This window comes from Eschrichtius robustus, chromosome 13 (genome assembly GCF_028021215.1).
Source record: "Eschrichtius robustus isolate mEscRob2 chromosome 13, mEscRob2.pri, whole genome shotgun sequence".
Lineage (NCBI taxonomy): Eukaryota > Metazoa > Chordata > Mammalia > Artiodactyla > Eschrichtiidae > Eschrichtius > Eschrichtius robustus.
The window spans coordinates 55,237,112-55,258,050 of NC_090836.1; the positions used below are offsets into that span (position 1 = coordinate 55,237,112).

General features: G+C 40.1%; 1 protein-coding gene, 1 long non-coding RNA gene and 1 pseudogene across 2 annotated transcripts in view; 1 reads left to right on the forward strand and 2 right to left on the reverse strand.

The window, feature by feature from the left end:
- Positions 1-14,031, reverse strand: part of LOC137775621 (uncharacterized) — a 34,641-nt gene extending 20,610 nt beyond the window's left edge. The window contains exon 1 of the long non-coding RNA XR_011076050.1: positions 13,771-14,031. This is a non-coding gene — a long non-coding RNA (uncharacterized lncRNA). The remainder of the gene's footprint in view (positions 1-13,770) is intronic.
- On the forward strand, positions 3,569-4,423 carry LOC137775143 (large ribosomal subunit protein uL6 pseudogene; annotated as a pseudogene).
- A 1,336-nt stretch (positions 14,032-15,367) lies between the features above and the next one.
- On the reverse strand, positions 15,368-20,744 carry LLPH (LLP homolog, long-term synaptic facilitation factor). The gene is made up of 3 exons (XM_068562031.1): positions 20,524-20,744; positions 18,675-18,894; positions 15,368-15,737 (listed from the first exon to the last, which is right to left on the reverse strand). Exons 2-3 carry the CDS (start codon positions 18,877-18,879, stop codon positions 15,559-15,561), a joined length of 384 nt encoding a protein of 127 aa, XP_068418132.1. The 5' UTR covers positions 18,880-18,894; positions 20,524-20,744; the 3' UTR covers positions 15,368-15,558.
- Between the last annotated feature and the right edge of the window lie 195 nt (positions 20,745-20,939).

Sequence of the window (20,939 nt, forward strand, 5' to 3'; positions counted from 1 at the left end):
CACAGGCACCATTGGTAAGTGGCTGTCACCTTTAGGTGTGGGTTCGCATGAATTCTTCCCTGCAAAGACTTTTCTTGCCCATCCATGGTACTGGACTGAATGTTGCTCCCTTTTTCCAGAACCTCTAGACTGGGAATATCTGCAGGGCCCCTTCAGATCATTTTGAAGACCCCTTCAGAGGTTCATGATCTCCCCAGGTGAAAAAGTTTTTAAGGAGTGTGAATTCATCTTTCCATCATTGCTTGAGGCAGCACCATAAATTGTGACAGTCATCGAGAGCCAATGGAATACAGCATCGTATGCAAGCTCTGTGGATGCAAAACAGATCTGACTAGGTGCCATCAAAAACAAGGAACTGGCCACTAGTAACTCTGCTGAGGTCTCGGGTGCTGGGGAGCAGGGCGAGGAGAGGAGGGGAAAGAAGTCCTGTGGGGCTCACACAGCCGGCCAGCTCCTCATCTCAAAGACAGAAATGAGGCTTGGCTTCATTTCAGCCCACTGATTGCTTTACTTCAAATTACCCTAACTACTTAGCATGGTAAATTAAGTTGAAACCCCCAAAAGTTTGCAGAGGATGTCATCTAATCTGATTAAAAGGAATATTCCCATCACAAGCGAGGGAGGAAATGGAAATTACTCTGAGTGCACTGCTATGAAATAATTTGCATAGACTTGCATATGCTATGCATCAGAAAAGCATATGCTATTTAGATTTAATGAAATAATTTTCCCTCTCTAAAGACTGCTGCAGTCTCTGTCCTTCCCTATCTGTCTTTTTCTTTTCTCATCTACCTCTTTTTGAATGTTAAAATTATTTCATGGAAAGAGTATATGGCTGTGCACAAATTACATGAAATATGCTAATAATCTCCCTGCTGGCAGGGCTGGGAGGTCCTAAAACTGCATTGCCAAACTTCCCATGTGCCCTCCCCCGTGTCCCCCTCACATAATTAAAGGCTCCCTTAATAGCCTTTAAAAGGTTCAACTTGATTCATTTGGGGCTTCCACTGATGGGGGAGGGTGGTTAAAACCAATCCTTTGGCTCTACTTTCCAAGTGATGTTTTCCTAACAGTAAGGAATTGCATCTAAATCAAAATGAAAATGAAAGGAAAAAATCACCAACAAGCTCATGTCATCCCTATCTGTTGAGTCTATGATGCTGCCATTGTGGTTGTACATGTACAATAATCATCCTTGAAAGATTTTTGTGCCTGCTCTGCTTTTCAAGGTTCAAAACCCTTGATGAATGTTGGCTGCTGTTAAAGCATCACCCCCATTTTTATCAATGGAGACAAGGAAGCCCCGCTAGATGATCATGATGCCTTAGTGGCAGGGGGGTTGGATGGGGGATGAAATCTATCTATATTTATATTCTCTGTAGATATACACTAGTTTGGGGTAATATTTTAGCAGATCTCATGTTCAGTTGTAATGTAGCCAACAGAGGAATTCTAGTGAATTCCCCAACAAAATTACATTAGGATCAAATGTGATCGTTATAAACACTATCCAGATGTTGGGGATGGACTGGATATAACTCTTTAAGCCCCAAATTACAGTATAATAAATGCAAGCATGGGGATCTGCCAATACATCTGAACTTCATGTCGGAAACCAGGTCTGACCTTAATTTAACTCTATAAGGAACCAAGAGTTTCCCCACTTGTATAGTTAGGATGCATCCAAAGATCTCCAAGTGCTACACTGTCACGAGTTTTATCACTTACTTGAAGAATGACCATATTGAATTCTGGCATCAAGCCAATCCTAGTGCAAGCATTTTATTAACACATTTAGAAAGGAAACAGAATTGCAAATAGAAATAACTATTGAGGTTATGAAACAAACCTGTGAAATGAAATACAATATTAAGATCACATTTGTCCTTGGTAAATCTCAGGGAGTTAAGGTGCTATAATAAGCACTAAAATATTTTACTATATAAACCAGGGATGCAAACTAGCACAGCTCACAGAGAAAGCAAGGAAAAACTTCATCCTCTGCCCCTGAAATTTTTTTTCTGTACTCAGGGCTGATATAAATGGATAACTTTGTATTATAGCTCAAGATCAGTATTGAATGTATTCTAATTAGAATGCTGGTGGTTATGAAGGAAGATGAATATTTCAAATATTCTAGTGTCAATTTTTATTTAAAAAAGCAGGCACTCTGGAAAGCTAGACTCCATAGACAAATCAAGCTGTTAAATAGTAAACTACAACATGCCTACTAGCTGCATGATATTGTGTTGATGTTGCTAAAAGAAACAGAAGGTAAAAGGAAACGATTTAAGGAGTGCCAAGTATGCATCAAGTTCTTTAAGAAATATATGTTTTTTATCTGGATATACCAAACCATAGAATGGTCTCTTCCCTGGAGAAACTTAATATACAGTGCCAAAGACATGAGATATGCAACCCCCCCAAATTCAGAAGTTAAATCCCAAACAAAATAATAGGTGTCACAAGTCAGCATAAGTACAGCTTTGAGGGGCTCTGGGTATCTCCTACCACCAACTTTCCAAACAACAACAAAACAAGCTATCTGTAGCAGTCAAAACGCATTGAAAAACACATGAAATCAGCTACCAAAAAAAAAAGCATGTGAAACCTACAGCATTATATTGTTAACTAAGAGTATTTTTTAAAATCATACATTTGTTTGCAAAAAGAAATTAAAGACCTAGCACCATCACATTTACATGGTCTGTGACCTCTTCCTCTGCTCCTTCCCGACCTCCTTCCCCAATATTTTCATCACTCAGTTATGACTTTGAGGCAGACAAAGAGTACAAAGGAGTTTCAAGAAGAGAAGTTTGTTTGAGATTGAAGAACTTGGATGAGCCAGCACCGTGAGCTTCAAGATATTCTCAGCAGAACAACCTAAATGTCCATCAATAGATGAATGGATAAACAAAATGTGGTATATCCATACAATAGAATATCATTCAGCCATTAAAATGAATGAAATCCTGACGCATGCCACAACCTTGAAAAGATTATGCTAAGTGAAAGAAGCCAGACACAGAAGAATGCACACTGTATAATTCCACTTGTATGAGGTATACTTAGAATAGGCAAATTCATAGAGACAGAAAGTCAAACAGTGGTTACTGGAGGCTGAGTGGAGGGTGGAATGGGGAGTTATTGTTTAACTGGGACAGAGTTTCTGTTTCAGATAATGGAAAATTTCTGGAAATGGATAATGGTGATGGTTGCACCACATTGTGGATGTACTTAACACCACTGAATTGTACACTTAAAAATGGATTAAATGGTAAATTTTATACTATGTATATTTTACCATAAAAAAAGATGTTCTTAGGGGAAAAGCCAGTGGAAGCCAAGGTGCCTGGCAGTGATAGGCCTGGAGTACACAAGGGAAAGATGAGTGAGTGTGGGTAGAGCAGGCTTGCGGAAAGCTGATTTCCTCCCAGGGTCAGTCAGGTAACTGTGTAGAAAACGACAGGGTGTAGGGATTACTGTGAGAACTTAGAAGTGCCTGACCCACCTAAAGGCAATATTCAGTTAAAAAACAAAGCAGCTCTTTGCCGCATCTGCTGCAAGAATGAAGACCATTCTCAACAATCAGACTGTCGACATTCCAAAAAATGTCCACGTTACTCCGAAGGGACACACAGTTATTGTGAAGGGCCCCAGAGGCACCCTGCAATGGGACTTCAATCACATCAATGTAGAACTCAGTCTCCTTGGAAAGAAAAAGAAGAGGCTCCTGGTTGACAAATGGTAGGTAAATAGAAAGGAACTGGCAACTGTTTACACTATCTGTAGTCATGTATAGAACATGATCAAGGGTGTTACAATGGGCTTCCGTTACACATGAGGTCTGTGTATGTTCACTTCCCCATCAATGTTGTTATTCAGGAGAATGGTTCTCTTGTTGAAATCTGACATTTTGGGGGTGAAAAATACATCCGCAGGGTTCAGATGAACCCAGGCGTTGCTTGTTCAGTATCTCAAGCCCAGAAAGATGAGTTGATTCTTGAAGGAAATGATACTGAACTTGTGTCAAATTCAGCTGCTTGCTGCATCGCACGGGGAGATCAGCTCAGTGTTTTGTGACCACCTAGAGGGGTGGGGTAGGGAGGGTGGGAGGGAGGGAGACGCAAGAGGGAGGGGATATGGGGATATATGTATACATATAGCTGATTCACTTTGTTATACGGCAGAAACTAAAACAACATTGTAAAGCAATTATACTCCAATAAAGATGTTTAAAAAAAAAAATTCAGCTGCTTTGATTTAGCAAGCCACAACAGTTAAAAACAAGGACATCAGAAAATTTTTGTATGGTATCTATGTTTCTGAAAAAGGAACAGTTCAGCAGGCTGATGAACAAGATCCGAGTGGTCTGGCTACAGAAACAGAAAGATACCAGATGATTCTTCAGACTCATTTGTGATATATTAAAGATTCAATAAAAGCTCTTTTGATTTGGGACTTTCTCTTAAAAAAAAAAAAAAGCAATCACTGCACAAAGCATCTTCAGGGCAAGGGTACCAATTTTTCACTCCTATTATCAGCCATCAATGTGACGTTAGAACTAAAACAAACACTTCTTATGGGTCTTCTACTTCTAAGCATATCTTACCAGAAACTGGAGATAGAACTTGGGGAGTGAAGGAGAGAAAAGAAGATGTGTAACAACCAGACAACCACCACCATTTATAGTAAGCTTACTGTGTCCTAGGTAGGCAGGAAGTGTTTTACATATATTTTCTTATTTAATCCTCACAACCACCTGTGAAGTAGGAACTACAATTAACCCCATGTTACAGATGCAGAAACAGAGGCATAGAGAGGTTAGGTCTCTGGCAGGTAGACAAGTGGAAGAGCCAGCTGGCCGTCTGATTCCAGTTTAGGGTCCCTGCCCTCAAGGCATAAGAAAAAGGGTAGACCAGTAATCCTCAAACTGGAAACCTTTTTCAAACATACAGGGCTAAGAAAGACATAATATTTAAAGCTGTCAGAGTAAACTAAGTTGACGAAGGTAAGCATATAACGAAAGGAGAGGAAGTCAGAAACTCATCTTATGTGCATATTTGAGTGGAAAAGGAAGAGAATACAATGGAGACTGAGGATTTGTTAGAGATGGAGGAAAATACCAAGAGTGTGAGTGGCACCAAGTCAAAGGAAAAGAGGGTTTCAAGAATTTCAGTAATATCAAGGGCTACACAGAAAGACACACCAAGAGTAGGCTTGTACCGCTAGGTGAGAGTGCAGTAACAAACCACCCCAAGCCTTAGGCTTTAGAAAACAAAGTCTTGCTCAAGATACATGCCCATCACTGGGTGGCTGGGAATTCCTCTCCACACTGATGTTCTTTCTTCAGGACCTGGGCAGCAACCACCTGCAGCATTGCCCTTTGCACAGGAGAGAGAATGGGAGAGTAGCTGACTAAGGCCTAGCTCGTAAAAGACTTTGCATGCAAATGCATGTCACTTCCACTCATATCTCATTGGCGGAAGTCAGTCATGTGGCCACATTCCAATGCAAGGGGTGGGGAAGTAAAATTCTACCACGAGCCTAAAAGGATCAGAAATATTTGGTGGATACCACACTACCACAAGAGCAGTCCCAATAACAATACACCCCCTAATGTTTAAATTGTTCCACAGATTAAAAATATTTCTTACCTCTATTATCTCACGGGAGCCCCCAAAATCAAGGTCTGTTTTTTTATTTCCATTTTAAAGCCTGAGGAAACAGGCTTAAAGAAATTAAGTTACTTGCCCAAGGTCACATACTACTAAGTGGCAGGGCTGGGATTTGAACCCTAGTTTCCTGACACTTAGTCTAGTCTAGGGCTGTTTCCTTGATGCCTCCAGGCAGACAGATGGGGGCAGATGCCAGATTGCGGTGGTTGAGAAATTAGCTGGAAGTGAAGAAATGGAAGAGCGTACACACTAAGAAGCTCAGATCTGATCTTGCAGCCATGGGAAGTTTCCTAGCTGGAGAGTGACATATTGAAAGGAATGTTTTAAAAGCTTAATTTACAGCCCTTCCAGTGTACCCCAGACAGGCAGTCACATGCTCCGGGAAGGATTATTAATTGTTTCAGCCTTTCAGGAAAATGAGTTGGCAATATGGATCAGGAGTCTTTTTAAGAAAAGTTCATTCTCTTCTAAAACTCTTCTACAAGAATATATCAGATAAGGATTAGTAAGGCCATTAATGTTACAGGGAAGTATTTTAATCACACACACAAAAATATTTCATAAAAAATTTAAATGTCCAAACATAGGCAAACAAGAAAATGTAGTTTACCCACGAGACAGAATATGAGGGAATGTTTCAAAAGATTTTCAGTGGCATGGGGAAAATCCTCATGATGTAAAGTTAAGAAAACAGAATATAAAACTGTACAGTGTTGAGACAGTTATGAAAATATAGACACATATACATATTCTCTGGGTGGCTGGATTATGAATGATTGTATTTCATTTAGACTTTCCTGGGTTTTCTAATTTTCTACAACATACACATATTACTTTTATGAGAAAAAATAATAAAAAGAAATCGATAACTACACAGGGTGAATTAGAAGACAGTAGAAACAAACAAACAAAAATCTAGCCTTTTATGGGGGCACGGGGCAAGAGGAGAAGTTTGTTACTGTGTTGTTTCATTTTAACTAGAAGATGTTATACTGCCTGTGAGGTAAAGAGGCACAGCCACCAATGGGAAAGGTTTGGTTATTAACCACAGCAGGAATAGAGCTGCAGAAAAGACTAATCACACACCATCGTTTCATTTAGCAGCCCCTCTTTTTATAGAGAGGAAAAGAATAAATCTTGACATTAGTCAGAATGTTACATTTGTGTGGCCACTTGTCACTGCCTTATGGTTTAGAAAAAGATTGGTCTGAGAGTAAAGAGACGTGGGCTCTGAACTGGGTCATGAACTCCTAATATCTCAGCAAAGTTGGGGCCTCAACAGTTTCCTCATCTGTTGAAAAGTGCAGGGTTAAAATAGGTCATCTCTAAAACATTTTTCAGCCTTAAGTCTTATGACTATTTTAGTTCATATTGATTTCATGTTAATGAAACCAATCTGTAAGGGTAGTTGTGTGAAACATCTTCAGATAGACCACCCACCAAATAAAACTACATTGAAATGCTTTTATATGTGTCAGTATTCTAGGTGCCATATTAAATTAAGAGTCCTTTCTCCAGCATTTAACATTTCCAAAAATGGTTCATAGACTTAAAGGAAAAGTTGGCTGTGAGATTTTTGAAGAGCTTTACAATGGAATTATCTTTTTTCCCCCCCACCAAAGACTAAAAAGAGCCCAGTCGGAGGTGGAAGGTGGGGAAGACATCTAAACACACAGACACACACGCCACAAACGACCACCGTTACCCACTTAGCTTTGATAGGACGGTAAGCTTCTCTTTTTTCTTTGGATACCACTGCCTTTAAGTGAGAAATTTGGGGGAAATTTGCAAATATAAAATGCAACTCAATTTCACTAAGTAGGGAGACATAAAATAGATCCAACTCACCTGAATTTCCAGATAAAGAACAAAAAGCCTTCATTAATAAATACAGAAAATATTTTAAAGCAGGATTCAGCAAACTTTTTCTTAAAAGGCCAGATAGTAAATATTTTGGGATTTTCAGGCCAGAGGAGGGTCTCATTCGTAAATATTCAACTCTGCCTCTGTTGCACAAAAGCAGTCATAGAAAACACATGAATGAGTGGGCCTGGCTATGTTCCAGTAAAACTTTATTTGCAAAAACAGATGACCAGCCAATTGGCCTGCCCCTGTTGTAAAGTATATCTTCTATTTATGCATCCGGTTAAGGTTAGAAGATGAGGGTGAAAAGGAAGAGAAAGAAAAACATAGTAAGTGGAAAAACTGAGATGAGAGGGGAGAGAGAGAATGCAAGAAGGGCAGTGATATGAGCCTAAGGAGGAAATTGAAGTAATATCCACACAGAAAAAGAGGCCAGTGCAGAAAATTTTTTTTTTTAAAGAGGAAAATGCAGGACTTCCCAGGTGGCACAGTGGTTAAGGATCTGCATGCCAATGCATGGGTCTCAGGTTCGATCCCTGGTCTGGGAAGATCCCACATGCCTCGGAGCAATTAAGCCCGTGCGCCACAGCTACTGAGCCTGCAAACCACAACTACTGAGCCCGTGCACCACAACTACTGAAGCCCGCGTGTGTGCTCCGCAACAAGAGAAGCCACCGCAATGAGAAGCCCACGCACCGCAACAGAGAGTAGCCCCCGCTCGCCGCAACTAGAGAAAGCCCATGAGCAGCAACAAAGACCCAACACAGCCAAAAATAAATTAAAAAAAATTTTTTTAAATAATAAAGAAAATAAAAATAGGCAAAACAAAGGTATGGTATTTAGGGATTCATGCATAGGTAGTAAAACTATTAAGAACAAAAAGAGGGACTTGCTTGGTGGCACAGTGGTTAAGAATCCACCTGCCAATGCAGGGGACACAGGTTCTAAGCCCTGGTCCAGGAAGATCCCACATGCCATGGAGCAACTAAGCCCGTGTGCCACAACTACTGAGCCTGCGCTCTAGAGCCCGTGCTCCACAACTAGAGAAGCCACCACAGTGAGAAGCCCGGGCACCGCAACGAAGAGTAGCTCCCGCTCACCGCAACTAGAGAAAGCCTGCGTGCAGCAATGAAGACCCAATGCAGCCAAAAAAAATAAATAAAATAAGTAAAAAGTAAAAAGTAAAAAAAAAAAAAGAGGAAAATGCAGAGGAAGAGAGAAAGACAAACTGATGAGGAAAAACAGCACAGAAGTGGGAAATCTATTTGAGCTATTGTCACTGGACCACAAAGAAAAATGCCAGGGGTCATTTATAAACAAAAGCACTTACAGCTAAACTTGGTGGGATTTTTTTTTTTCCCTAAGAAATAAAGAATGTTTGACTCACAGATTTAAGTTTTTATTTAAAAAAAATTTGTTTTCTTTCAGTTATATGCAAGAAAAACAGACTGAAGGAAAGCAAAGGGAGGTGCAAAAGAGTACCAAATGGGGACAGGACAGGGTGGTGACAGACAGGAAAAAAAAAAAAAAAAAAGGAAAGGGTAAACTTTCCCTGTCCTCTCAGTCTCTGCTCTCTGGAATTTAAAGTGCCAAGTTTGATCTGCAACCCTCTGGTCCTGCTGGAGTTTTCCTGGAAAAAATATTTAGTAGGCACATGCCCAAGCAGCGACGTGGCAGCTGTACCCTTCCCCCAGCCCTCTAACCCACCCCAAGCCTAAGTGGTCACAGCCTACCAACCACTTGCCTTTCCAGAAATTGCTCAATGTCAAATTCCTCTCTGGCACTGTGAGCTCAGTGTGTACACTGGTCTTTAATGACAAGGGTGGAAAATCAACCCTGGGTCAATTTTCTCATCCACTGGTCACAACTTAGCATTTCCTTTCAATTAAGAATTACACCAAAAGAACCTCCAGACCTAGGGGTCCTCTGGCACTTTAGTTCTAATGATTAAAGTATACTCTTCAGGTCTGACCTTCTAAACCTCAAAACCTGAGATGTGAGTGTGAGAAAAGAGAATAAAGGACTCATAACCATTGGGCAGAATTACATTTAAATCATCTCAAGTGGGGGTCTCCCACTCTCTGCCCCCTTCCATTTCTTTCTCTAGCGCTCTCCCTCTTCCAGAGAGACTATTCAACAGCCTCTTCTCAACCCATACCTGGCTTTAAATAACACTCACATTCAGGAAGTTCTTCTTTACATTTAACTCAAATCCCTTCTGCTACAGTTAAAACCCATTTCGTCAGTGGAGATTCGGAACAGCTGATTCCCATTCTCTTTATGGCAACTCTTCTTAAAGATTCACAGGCTTATAAAGGACAACCATACCAATTTCACCCATGGCATACAGCTTCTTTAAGCATTTTCCACGAATATTTTACTATACAGTTATCAATAACCCATTGCCTAGTCTGTGGAGAGCTTACCCACTGAGCAAATTTCTACAGCTGGAGAAAGACAATAGCTCCTATCCAATTACTCAAGGGGCTGCCTGCATTAGTAAATACCTATGCTTTTGTGAAGACAGTATTAGTTTGAAGTTTGGGACAGAACAAAGACTAAACCTAGAGCAGAATGCTTATGTCTGAGTAGGAAAGCACGCAGGAATGACCAATCTTTGGCCAACTGCCTACCACTCTGCTCAGAATATCACCCCTTAGTGTGAGCAAGATGAAGCTTTTTAGAAGTTTGAAAAATAGCACCCAATGTGGGTCTCCACTGAAATTTGTAATCCTATCTCCCCGTGCTCCCATCACATATCTCAAACTGTTTCTTCTCTAAAGCATTAAAAAAATAAAAACAAACAAACAAAAAACCTGGAGCAATACAAAAGATCTTCAGCTGACTTTTAGGAGCAAACAACATATGTTCTTGAACATCTGTGATTTTCCCAAGCTATTTTTTTTCCCCATTATTGTCAAGAGAAAAGAAGTTTAGTGGAATGTTTCTCCACAGAGGCACAAGTCTATAATACTCCCCGTTGATTACATATAAAAGACACAAAATATTAGTTTATTAGAAGCAGCTTGAACCACTGCTGTACAAAGCAGTTCTCTGATGGAACAGATTTATGAAGTAACAGCTGAAAGGTATGTAGATCACAAGATACATGACAAATGTACTTTATTACACGGATCAGAAATACCATATGTACTAGCAGTTACTGTACAGTGATACACAACACCCAACTAAGACTATTTAAAGGTTTTGCTGATATTGAAAACTATAAAGACAATGTGAGAATGAGAAAGTGTTCCGTAAGACAGCATAATGCCAAGACACGTCATCGCTTTAGGAAATTAAACACACTCTGCATATTATAAACTTAATGTATTATAAAACTATGCCGTTTTTAAATTAAAATGCAAAGGACTTCACCCCATTCATTGTTTAAAGCAGATGTTCATAACGTTTTTCCATACTTTAAAGTGGAACTTAGTGGAATGAATACCAGACTTAACGACATTAACAAATTTAAGATTTCAGATTTTGTTACTTCCACCAAAAAGATACTTAAGTCTGCAATCATGGGGTACCAAAAAACTACCTAAGGGCAAAATAAGCACAATACATTTCAAAGTGACAACTTCCTGCAAGGCACTTCTTAGCTGGAAAGGACTTCACCAGCTTTCTACTGAAATTCCAAGTACAATATTTGAGTCCATTCTGCCACATTCCAAACAAGTGACTGTCCAGTCTTAGCTTGACAGGATAGTCCTCCCAAGCTGCTTGTTCCACCTCCCAACAAACATCTTAGTTAGAAGGTTCTTCCTTAGATTCAATCAAAACCTGTCTCTGAAGCTTCCCATCAGAGACATTCATTCTACACTCTGGGACAGCCTTGCCCACTACTTAATAATTGCATAGCTTTAGGCAACTTTACTTACCTCTTCAAAGCTGTTTCCTCCTCTGCAAATAGAGATAATAAGAGTACTGACCCCACAGTATTGTTTTAGGGATTAAATGAAATAATACAGGTAAAGCATTTAACACAGTAAGCATTCTCTAAATGTTGGTTATTACTAGTATTCTAGCAAATGAGTCCTATTTGACATCGCATCCTATTCTTCTCCTATTCTAAAATAGGTACGAAAGACTCTTGGCATTCAACTGTGTTAAGTTTAAGGGTTTTTGTAAGCAGGCACAAACCTCGCCCTGGCCCTCCTGCTGCCTGATGGGGCCCTGGGAACAACACAGTGGCCTTAACCTGGCATGAGTATTTAACAGTTTCCTATTCCCCCTCAACATTTCCTTGTTAAACTGGCATGTGCCTGCTGCAATGGTGTTTTTACATTCTGGCAAATACAGGGGAAAAGCTTTGTATTCTTTGACTATAGCATGAATGTGAATCGCTCTGCCAGGTGGCATCAGAAGTTAGTTGCTTAGCTAGTAAGCTTAGTCAACAGCCCACCATCTGCATCTCAATTGTAGTATTTATAAATTTGGGGATTCCCTGAGGTCTCTTTAGATTTCCCCTATTTATTCTATTTTGTGGCTAGCACTTCACGACTCCTACACACCACTACCCTCACCATCAACACCAGTCCATTTCAGATATTTAAATCAAGTCATTTATAGCCAGTTACTTTTTTTCTCCAACTCCTAAAAATCATATCCCAGATATATTGATCCAAATTTTGAAAATATTCAGATTTCCTCATAAGCAAATATATTCTGCTGCGTATTTACTCTACGCAGCATGTACTAGTTCGTAGGGGGAAGATGTATCTAAAATGTGACATTAGAAAAAAACATGTAGGGCTTCCCTGGTGGCGCAGTGGTTGAGAATCTGCCTGCCAATGCAGGAGACACGGGTTCGAGCCCTGGTCTGGGAAGATCCCACATGCCACGGAGCAACTGAGCCCGTGAGCCACGACTACTGAGCCTGCGCGTCTGGAGCCTGTGCTCGGCAACGGGAGAGGCCGTGACAGTGAGAGGCCCGCGCACCGCGATGAAGAGTGGCCCCCCTCGTCGCAACTAGAGAAAGCCCTCGCACAGAAACGAAGACCCAACACAGCCAAAAATAAATATAAATAAATAAATAAATTTATTAAAAAAAAAAACAACATGTAGTCAAAACCACTTGATTCTACTTTAGAGTGTCAATGGCAGTTCACATTCCTTCTCTGATTAGTAGCTTGGGTACCACTGAATGTAGGCTATACCTTTAGGATGGGATCAGCCCATTCTAAGGGCATGCTACCAAAGGAACTCCAGTCTGGTTTAGGCCTAGAGATTTGAGAAGGGGGTCAATAAATCATTTCTCTACTGAAACCAGCTCTTCATCTGATCCTGAGCCCCCCGAACAGACTGAACCAAAAACAAGTATTCTACCCTAAAACTACCTTTTTTTCTTAGCAAGAGTTTGCACACCCTTGAGAGGCAGAATGACACTGCAAGAGCACAGGCTCTGGAGCTTGACTGTCTGACTTTGAATCCCAGCTATATGGCCTGTGTGCCTCAGTTTCCCCTGGTGTATAGAGAGATAATATCAATACCAAACTCAAAGGATTGCTGGGAGGATTAAATGAGCTAATACTTCTATTGAAGAGTTTAGGATTAAATAATTTAGAACAAAGCCTGATATGCAAAGCAACCAATAAATGAAAGCAGTTTTGATTATCCTTAGATGATTTTAATTTTAAATTTAATTTCTTAAAAACCAAAAATAAAATGTCACATTCAATCCCTAATGTGATTCAGCCCACTCAATATAATTCCAAAAAATGATTTGGTGCTTAGCTTGAGCTCCATCTGGTGGTTTTACAGAATTCTCTGGAAAACATCAGTCAAAGAGATGACAAATTTTATGAAGCTAACCATTTAAGAGATTAAAGGACTATGCTATACTTCTCAATTTATAACCTCCAGGAAAAAAGCAACAAAGAAGTGATCGTACATTGCACTCATTCTGGAATGCTAGTCTAAATCTCCCGCTAAAATCTGGAGGTAGGAAGAATCCTGCTGGCCACACAGTTCAGGAACTCAGTGACTGTAGAGGTCCCCATCACAAGCTATGCAAGACAATTTCTCTTTCATAGCCAACTTGCCAGAGGACATAGGACACTTGAGAACATGTTTCTCAAATACGTTTTTTGATAGTGATGTTTTGATTTTGTTAACTTTTAAGTTAAATCCTGACTGTACAAACTTCATGACTAGACAACCGTAAATGACCAGCCTAACATCACTGAAAGGCCCTGGATGAAAGCTCAAAGCTACTACCTACCGTTGGAGTGAAACTGGAGGTTATCAGCCTCAGAAAACACGATATCCCTGGTACTGGCTTCTGACCTCAAAAATCCAGAAAAAACATACATAACGATGCTGCCAACTTTTAAATAAGAACTAAGTGTGTAACATCACTGATGTAGACAATTCCTATGATGGGGAAAAAAAAAGGAAACAGCTGGTATATTTAGGCTGATATTATCATGGCTTAATTAGATAATGTTAGCAAATTTTTATTTCATGAATAAACATTTATGTATTTGCCTTTTCCTCACAAACTCTGTTGTTCAAAATTATACCAAAAGGCAAAAAAAGGCCATGAACTTTTTTGAACTTTCCAACTCACATCTTCTGTTAGCTTCCTTAAGTATTTAAAAATAATCCACTAACTTTTTGGCGAACTAACCACTGAATAGATTGACAAAAGCCTATTATATAAAATAATCCTAAGATTTTAATAGCATTAAATTTCAGCTTCAAATCTCCTAAAAGATTTGGGTCTTGTCCTATTTATCTCTATACTGTGTCCCAGCATAGCTGTGTGCCCAGTACAAAATTTGTGACCTGATGCCTAAGTGACCTTATTCCACTAGGTCTCACTTTTAACTTGGTTTTCTCTGAAGCTAACAGCCTCTTCTGAGTACATACCCATGAGGGCAGACACCTCGTCTTGTTCCCTGGGTCCCTAGCACCTGGAAAAGTCTGCTAGATCTCTATATGACTATATAGGCATACTTCGTTTTATTGCGCTTTGTACATATTGCATTTTTTTTTTTTTTTTTTTTACAAATTGAAGGTTTGTGGCAACATTCTGTCAAATAAGTCTATCAGCGCCATTTTTCCAACAGCATTATTTTTTAATTAAGGTATGTATATCGTGTTTTTACATGCAATGCTATTGTAAAATAGACTACAGTATAGTGTAAACGTAATTTTTATATGCACCAGGAAACCAAAAACTCATGTGGTCCACTTTATTGCAGTGGTCTGGAACTGAATGTCCAGTATCTCCGAGATATGCCTGTACTAAGCTAATATTGTTTTTGACTCTTCAAGTATGTAGCATTTCCCAAACTTAATGACCATGTAATATATTTTTTTCACCACACATCCAGAAAAGCTAATTCTGAGAATCATACTCTGAGAATAATATAAAAACTGAAGCATATTAAACTAGTTCCCAGGATCTTCTAATCTCCTAAAAAGATGGAGCATAATAATTTGCACATGTCAATATTCCACCCAAAAATGTAAAATTTTTAAAAAATTTAACTGAAGAATCTGGTCTCCTCTACTACTAGGAAACCTTAAGGATATATGAAAGAACAGATCTTCAAGATCTAGACAGAGTATCTTTTATTCTGAATTATACAAAATCAAAACTCCAAACAAGTACTGCTTATACGATCCACTGACATATTTTCACATGATATGTAATTTACTTTAAATCTGAGTTAGCTCAAATTTGTCAGTATAATATTATGTTTCATCTTTCCTAAGACTGAATGATTACAACCGCATTAATACTCGAGAGAATTCTGATGTCTGATAATCCCTGCATATTGGATAGCATTCAATTAAAATATCAGTGTAGCTTTCATTCATCAAAGAAAATATTTTATTCAAGTTACCAAGACAAATTTGAGGAGTTACCTTGGGCTTGAATTGAAGAAAAAGGCCAAGTTAAAAAATGGAAACAAAGTTTCCATTTGGTGGAAGCTGAAATCAATGTATACATTCTAATCAAAGACCTGTCCCATGTGGCATTTTTCAAGTTTTTAAGGGTCTACCAGGCCAAACCCTTCGCTGCCTTGATGGCTTTTGCTTTGCTTTTTCCTTTCTTTTTCTCTCGCTTTGCTTTCAGCCTTTTTCTTTGCCTCTGGTTCATCCATACGGGGTACTGCCCATGCTGGTCTAGAAGAGTCTTTTTGTTTCTCTTAATATCAGTCTCCATTTTCATGTCATCTGAATTAAAAAATGGAAAAACTATTAATACTCACGAATGCAACCCCATGAAAAAGCACATTAATGCAATGAGGACACTGAACTTAAAAGTGGCATGAAACTACAAAAGCAAAAAAAAAAAAAAAAAAAAATTCCTTTATTTGTGCAAAGATCTTTGACTACCACTCAAAAAACTCCTTACAGCACATTCAGTAGAATCATACACATGATGCAATGTGTTCCCACAACCATGAAAGGCATAAAAAGTATCTGTGAGGAACTAGAGACATCAGCTAGTTAGTCACTAAGAAACTTTCTAAAGAATGTTGTTATGCAACCCAATCAAAAAATGGGCAGAAGACCTAAAGAGACATTTCTCCAAAGAAGAAATACAGATGGCCAATAGGCACATGCAAAGATGCTCAACACTGCTAATTATTAAGAAATGCAAATCGAAACTACAATGAGGTACCACCTCACACCAGTCAGAATGGCCATCATTAAAAAGTCTACAAATAACAAATGCTGGAGAGGGTATAGAGAAAAGGGAACCCTCCTACACTGTTGGTGGGAATGTAAGTTGGTGTGGCCACTGTGGAAAACAGTATGGAGGTTCCTCAGAAAACTAAAAACAGAATTACCATTTGATCCAGCAATCCCACTCCTGGGCATATATCCAGACAAAACTATAACTCAAAAAGATACATGCACCACTATGTTTGTAGTGGCACTATTCACAATAGCCAAGAAAATGGAAACAACGTAAATGTCCATCGACAGATGAATGGATAAAGAAGATGTGGTAGATATATAGAATAGAATACTACTCAGCCATAAAAAAGAAAAAAAAGAACGAAATAATGCCATTTGCGGCAATACGGATGCAACTATAGATTATCATATTAACTGAAGTATGTAAGAAAGAGAAAGACAAATACCATATGAAATCACTTACATGTGGAATCTAAAGTATGACACAAATGAACCTATCTATGAAACAGAAACAGAATCAGGGACATAGACTGGTGGTTGCCAAGGAGGAGGGGACTGGGAGAGGGCAGGAGTCAGAGTTTGGGATTAGCAGATGCAAACTATGATATACAGAACGGATAAACAACAAGGTCCTACTGTATAGCACAGGGAACTATATTCAATATCCTGTGATAAACAATACTGGAAAAGAATATGAAAAAGAATGTATATATATGTATAACTGAGTCACTCTGCTGCACAGCAGTAATTAATACAACATTGTAATTCAACTATACTTCAATAAAAAATAAATTAAAAAAAAAGAGAACATTGTTATGATTGTCCTTTGCAACAGTGAAAGTTAAATAGGAAACATTTAGGAGATATGGGTTTGAATTACCGCATTAGGGGTAAGTTTATGGTTCTGAAAACATGCGAGTTACGAGAACACTCCTCGGATTAGGTGCTTTCTTGAGCTAAATAAAATTGTTGTGTCAATAAAAAGTGCACCCACGCTTCTAATGGACAGGCCTTAGAAGAAAATAACCTATTAGGAATGACTGGCCACTTCCAACGAAGAGTACTTGGAAGAGGAACAGCAGTAAGCAGCAAGCTTCATGACAGAACAGACCGGGATATCCTGGGGCTGCCACACTTTCTTATCCAGGTCACACTCAGGTATCCAGCTCTTCTAACGGAAGACTTAGCAGGAAGCTCAGCACAGCCATGCTGTGGTCCATCTATCACCAACCTTATCTATTGTGAAGGACATGTCCACAATGTCCCTCTCTGGGAACTTACCAGGGTATACAGGTTTTCTGTGGACTCTGCTACCTGACATATTATATTAGTTCATTTATCTGGTTTACTTTGTGTCTCCTCCAATGTGATGTAAATCCCACTAGGATGGAGGCCATTTCTGTTATTCATCACTGTTGCCTCAGTACCTAGAATAGTGCCTGATATACATTAGCCCTTCAATAACTGGTCACTGAATGGTTATTTTAGGTGCTGTTCTAGGTTCTGGGGATACAGTGGTCCAAATAAGCTCCTTGCTCTCATGGAGTTCTCAATGTTCTGTTGAGGGGAGAATGACAAAGCAAACTTCAGCTTGTGGTTACAGCCTTTTTAAAGAGAAGTACTGGAACAAGATTAAGTAGGACCAGGAAGGCTGTGGTAAGCACATGGAAATATAATGAGGTGATTTAAGCATGGGAATGACATAATTGATTTATATCCTAAAAAGATCATACTGGGTGATATGTCAAAAATGAATCAGAAATGAGCAAAAGCTGAAGAGAGAGGTAAAATGGCTACGACTGTGGTTCAGGCAAGAGATAACTGTCATTAAAGTGAAAGCATGAAAGTAGGAGAAAAATGGATAGATTCCTAATGTATTTTGGAGATAGTCAAAAAGATGTGCTAATGGTTTATAGGTGGGGGATAAAGGAAAGAGGGATTGAGAATAATGACTATTATACACATTATATACAGCCTCCAACTTTAGACTATATTAAAACACAAACGTACCTAGAATCTGTCAAAATCAAATACAGGGAAACTAATCTTTAGGATAATAATATAAGGGCAGAGGACTCTCAGAATGGAACCTAGATCTTGCAAAGGGTAAAATGAAGAAAGACCTCCTTCTATCCTGCCTAGTTCTTGACTCCTGTGTACCCTACCAATGAGAGTGTGTCTAGGTTTGTCTACTCCTGTAGTACTGTCTATTTCTGGACACTTAGGCTATTGTATAAGCACAAAAGGCCCTCTCTGAATAATCCAAAACATACCTACTCACATGAGGTGGCTTTAAAATAGCTTAGCATAGAATCTCTAGTAGCACCTCCAAAGAATTATGTGGGCATGGCAGGACGTTTGTAGGGAAGCAAGTGTGAGAAAGAATGGAAGACAGTGAAAAAGGGAAGAAGAGCCACAAAAGGAAGTTGATATAATTTTTTTTTTAAATGAAACACATAAACTCACCAGTTTCATCTTTCACCACACATTGCGTTTTCTCTTGACAATGTTTGGGTTCCACCACAGTTACTATCTCTTGAACGTCTTTCATTAAAACATCACCATCTACTTTAAGAATACTTTTAAGTCTGCTGAGCTCCTTTGGGGCATTCTTTTTTCTCTTTTCAGCACGCATCTTCCTTTTCCACTTACTCCGTAAACTTTTAGCCATATTTTACCTGGAAAGCTAAAAAATTACATTTTCAAAAGCAACTATTTACTATCAAAAAACCAAATCCTTGGAAAACCAGGTCAAAAGGCATCTCTGCAGAACATGAACAACTGGAAAGTAAACTCTTCACTCTGTTCATGATTTATGATGGCATAATGTGCAAATTATGTGAGGATCAACGTGGCATATACAGCCACTAAATAACAATTAAGAACACCAAACCAAACTCCCCGTGGCCACTGGCACACTGTGAGTCAAGCCAATGCTGAAAGCTCCTGTAGTTTCCATACAAGATGCAGAAATTTAATTTCCCCCCAAATGCAAAGAGTGCCATCACCTTACATTTATGCAACAACTTAAAAATCACAAAATATTTTATAAATCTTTTAACTGAATCCTGATTTCCCCCAAACCTACAGGCGACCCCACCCACCCCAATTTTCCTCATTATCCACCCCCTCAAATCAATCTAGCTATTTTAAACTTGTCTATTTCTACTCTTGCTTTCCCTCAACCCCTCAGTCCCAGCCCATCCCTCAGAAGGTGGCCAACGTGAGCTTTTAAAAACTTAAAGAGCAGACACTGTCTTTCTTGGAATTAATGATTTTCCAACTCATATATTCAAGATCTACAAGGGTGTTGGTGACCTGGCCCCTGCCTCCTTTAACTCTTATCTCATGCTCCACCCCATCCTCAAGCACCAACTACATCTGAAGAAAGTCCAATCAATGACAACCAAGGGACAGTGTGGGGATGTGATGAGGGCTGGGAAGGGATTATAGGGATTATAAACAGTTTAGAGGGAAGCTCGTGGGAATGACTTATAACATCATCTTGACTGTGCTGACAGATTTATGTTTGTGTGTGAGTATACATGGATATATCTTACACACTTTAAATATGTACAGTTTGTTGTGTTAATTACACATCAATAGGCAGTTAATCACTAAGACATTATTTTGGGAAAAAAAAAAGAAAAATAAAAATGTCCAAATGACGTTGACTTCAGTATCTTTACATTTGCCGTCCCTTTGCCTGGGAACTTATCCTTCACTTCAGTACCTCAGAGACAGCTTTTCTGACTCCTGTAAGCTCACCTCCTTTTATTCTCTACCATCTCATCCTTTTCTTTCCTGTTTAATACGTGTTACAATCTAAAATTCTTAAGTTTATTTTCTGTCATTCCCGGTGGCCTGTGGGCTCCACGAAGGCGAGGGATAAATAAGTCTTGTTCGCTACTGGATCCCCCAGTGCGTAGCACTGTGCACACAGTAAAGTTTAAGCAAACATTTGTTAAACGGACGACTGGCGGAGTAACATTTCTGGACGGCAGCAATCACAAACTCACTCTGTCCCGTGTGTACAACAACGCAAGCCCTGCGAGGGGCTGGGAGAGAAGCGTTGCGGTACACAGCCCTGAGCGGGGCTGAACCACTAAGGACGACTCCACTTCCCACAGAGCACCGGGAAGCCCGACCAGGACCACCAAGACAACGGGAGACCCTCGTCCTAGAGGAGGCCTGCGTCTCTGGCCCGGGCTCAACCTTGCCAGAGAGGGACGAGGCTTGAGAGTCTTTCCACGGTCGGCGGAATCGAGTCCCAAGTCCCACGCCCCACTGCAGCCGGTTGGTAAAAAGGACTCACCTGAGGACACCCAAGAACTCAGACACCCCACGCTGCTCACGCCGACCGGAAGTCCCCGCACTTCCGCCTTCCCGGCAACCCGCTCTACTGCCCCGCCCCCCGGGCGGCGCGCTGCTCGCCGGGAGCCAAAATGCCCCGGATGGCCTCGAGAGGCGGGGCTCTCTGGAGTCCCGGGCTGACGCGCTTCTTGCCTTGGGTGCGAGTGCGGACCTGGGAGCTGGGCTCCTCTCAGATAGGTTCTGAAGTCGGATTAGGGAAATGCGGGGAAGCCGGGTCGAGGGTCGGACACCAGCTAGGCCTGCGTCCCAAGCATGAGCGGGGTAGCCCCGAGACTAACCCAAGGAGGGAGAACCGCCAGATGACCCTGCCGTCAGGTAGGGAGCTCAGAGCCGACCTCTAGATTCACGTCAGACCTC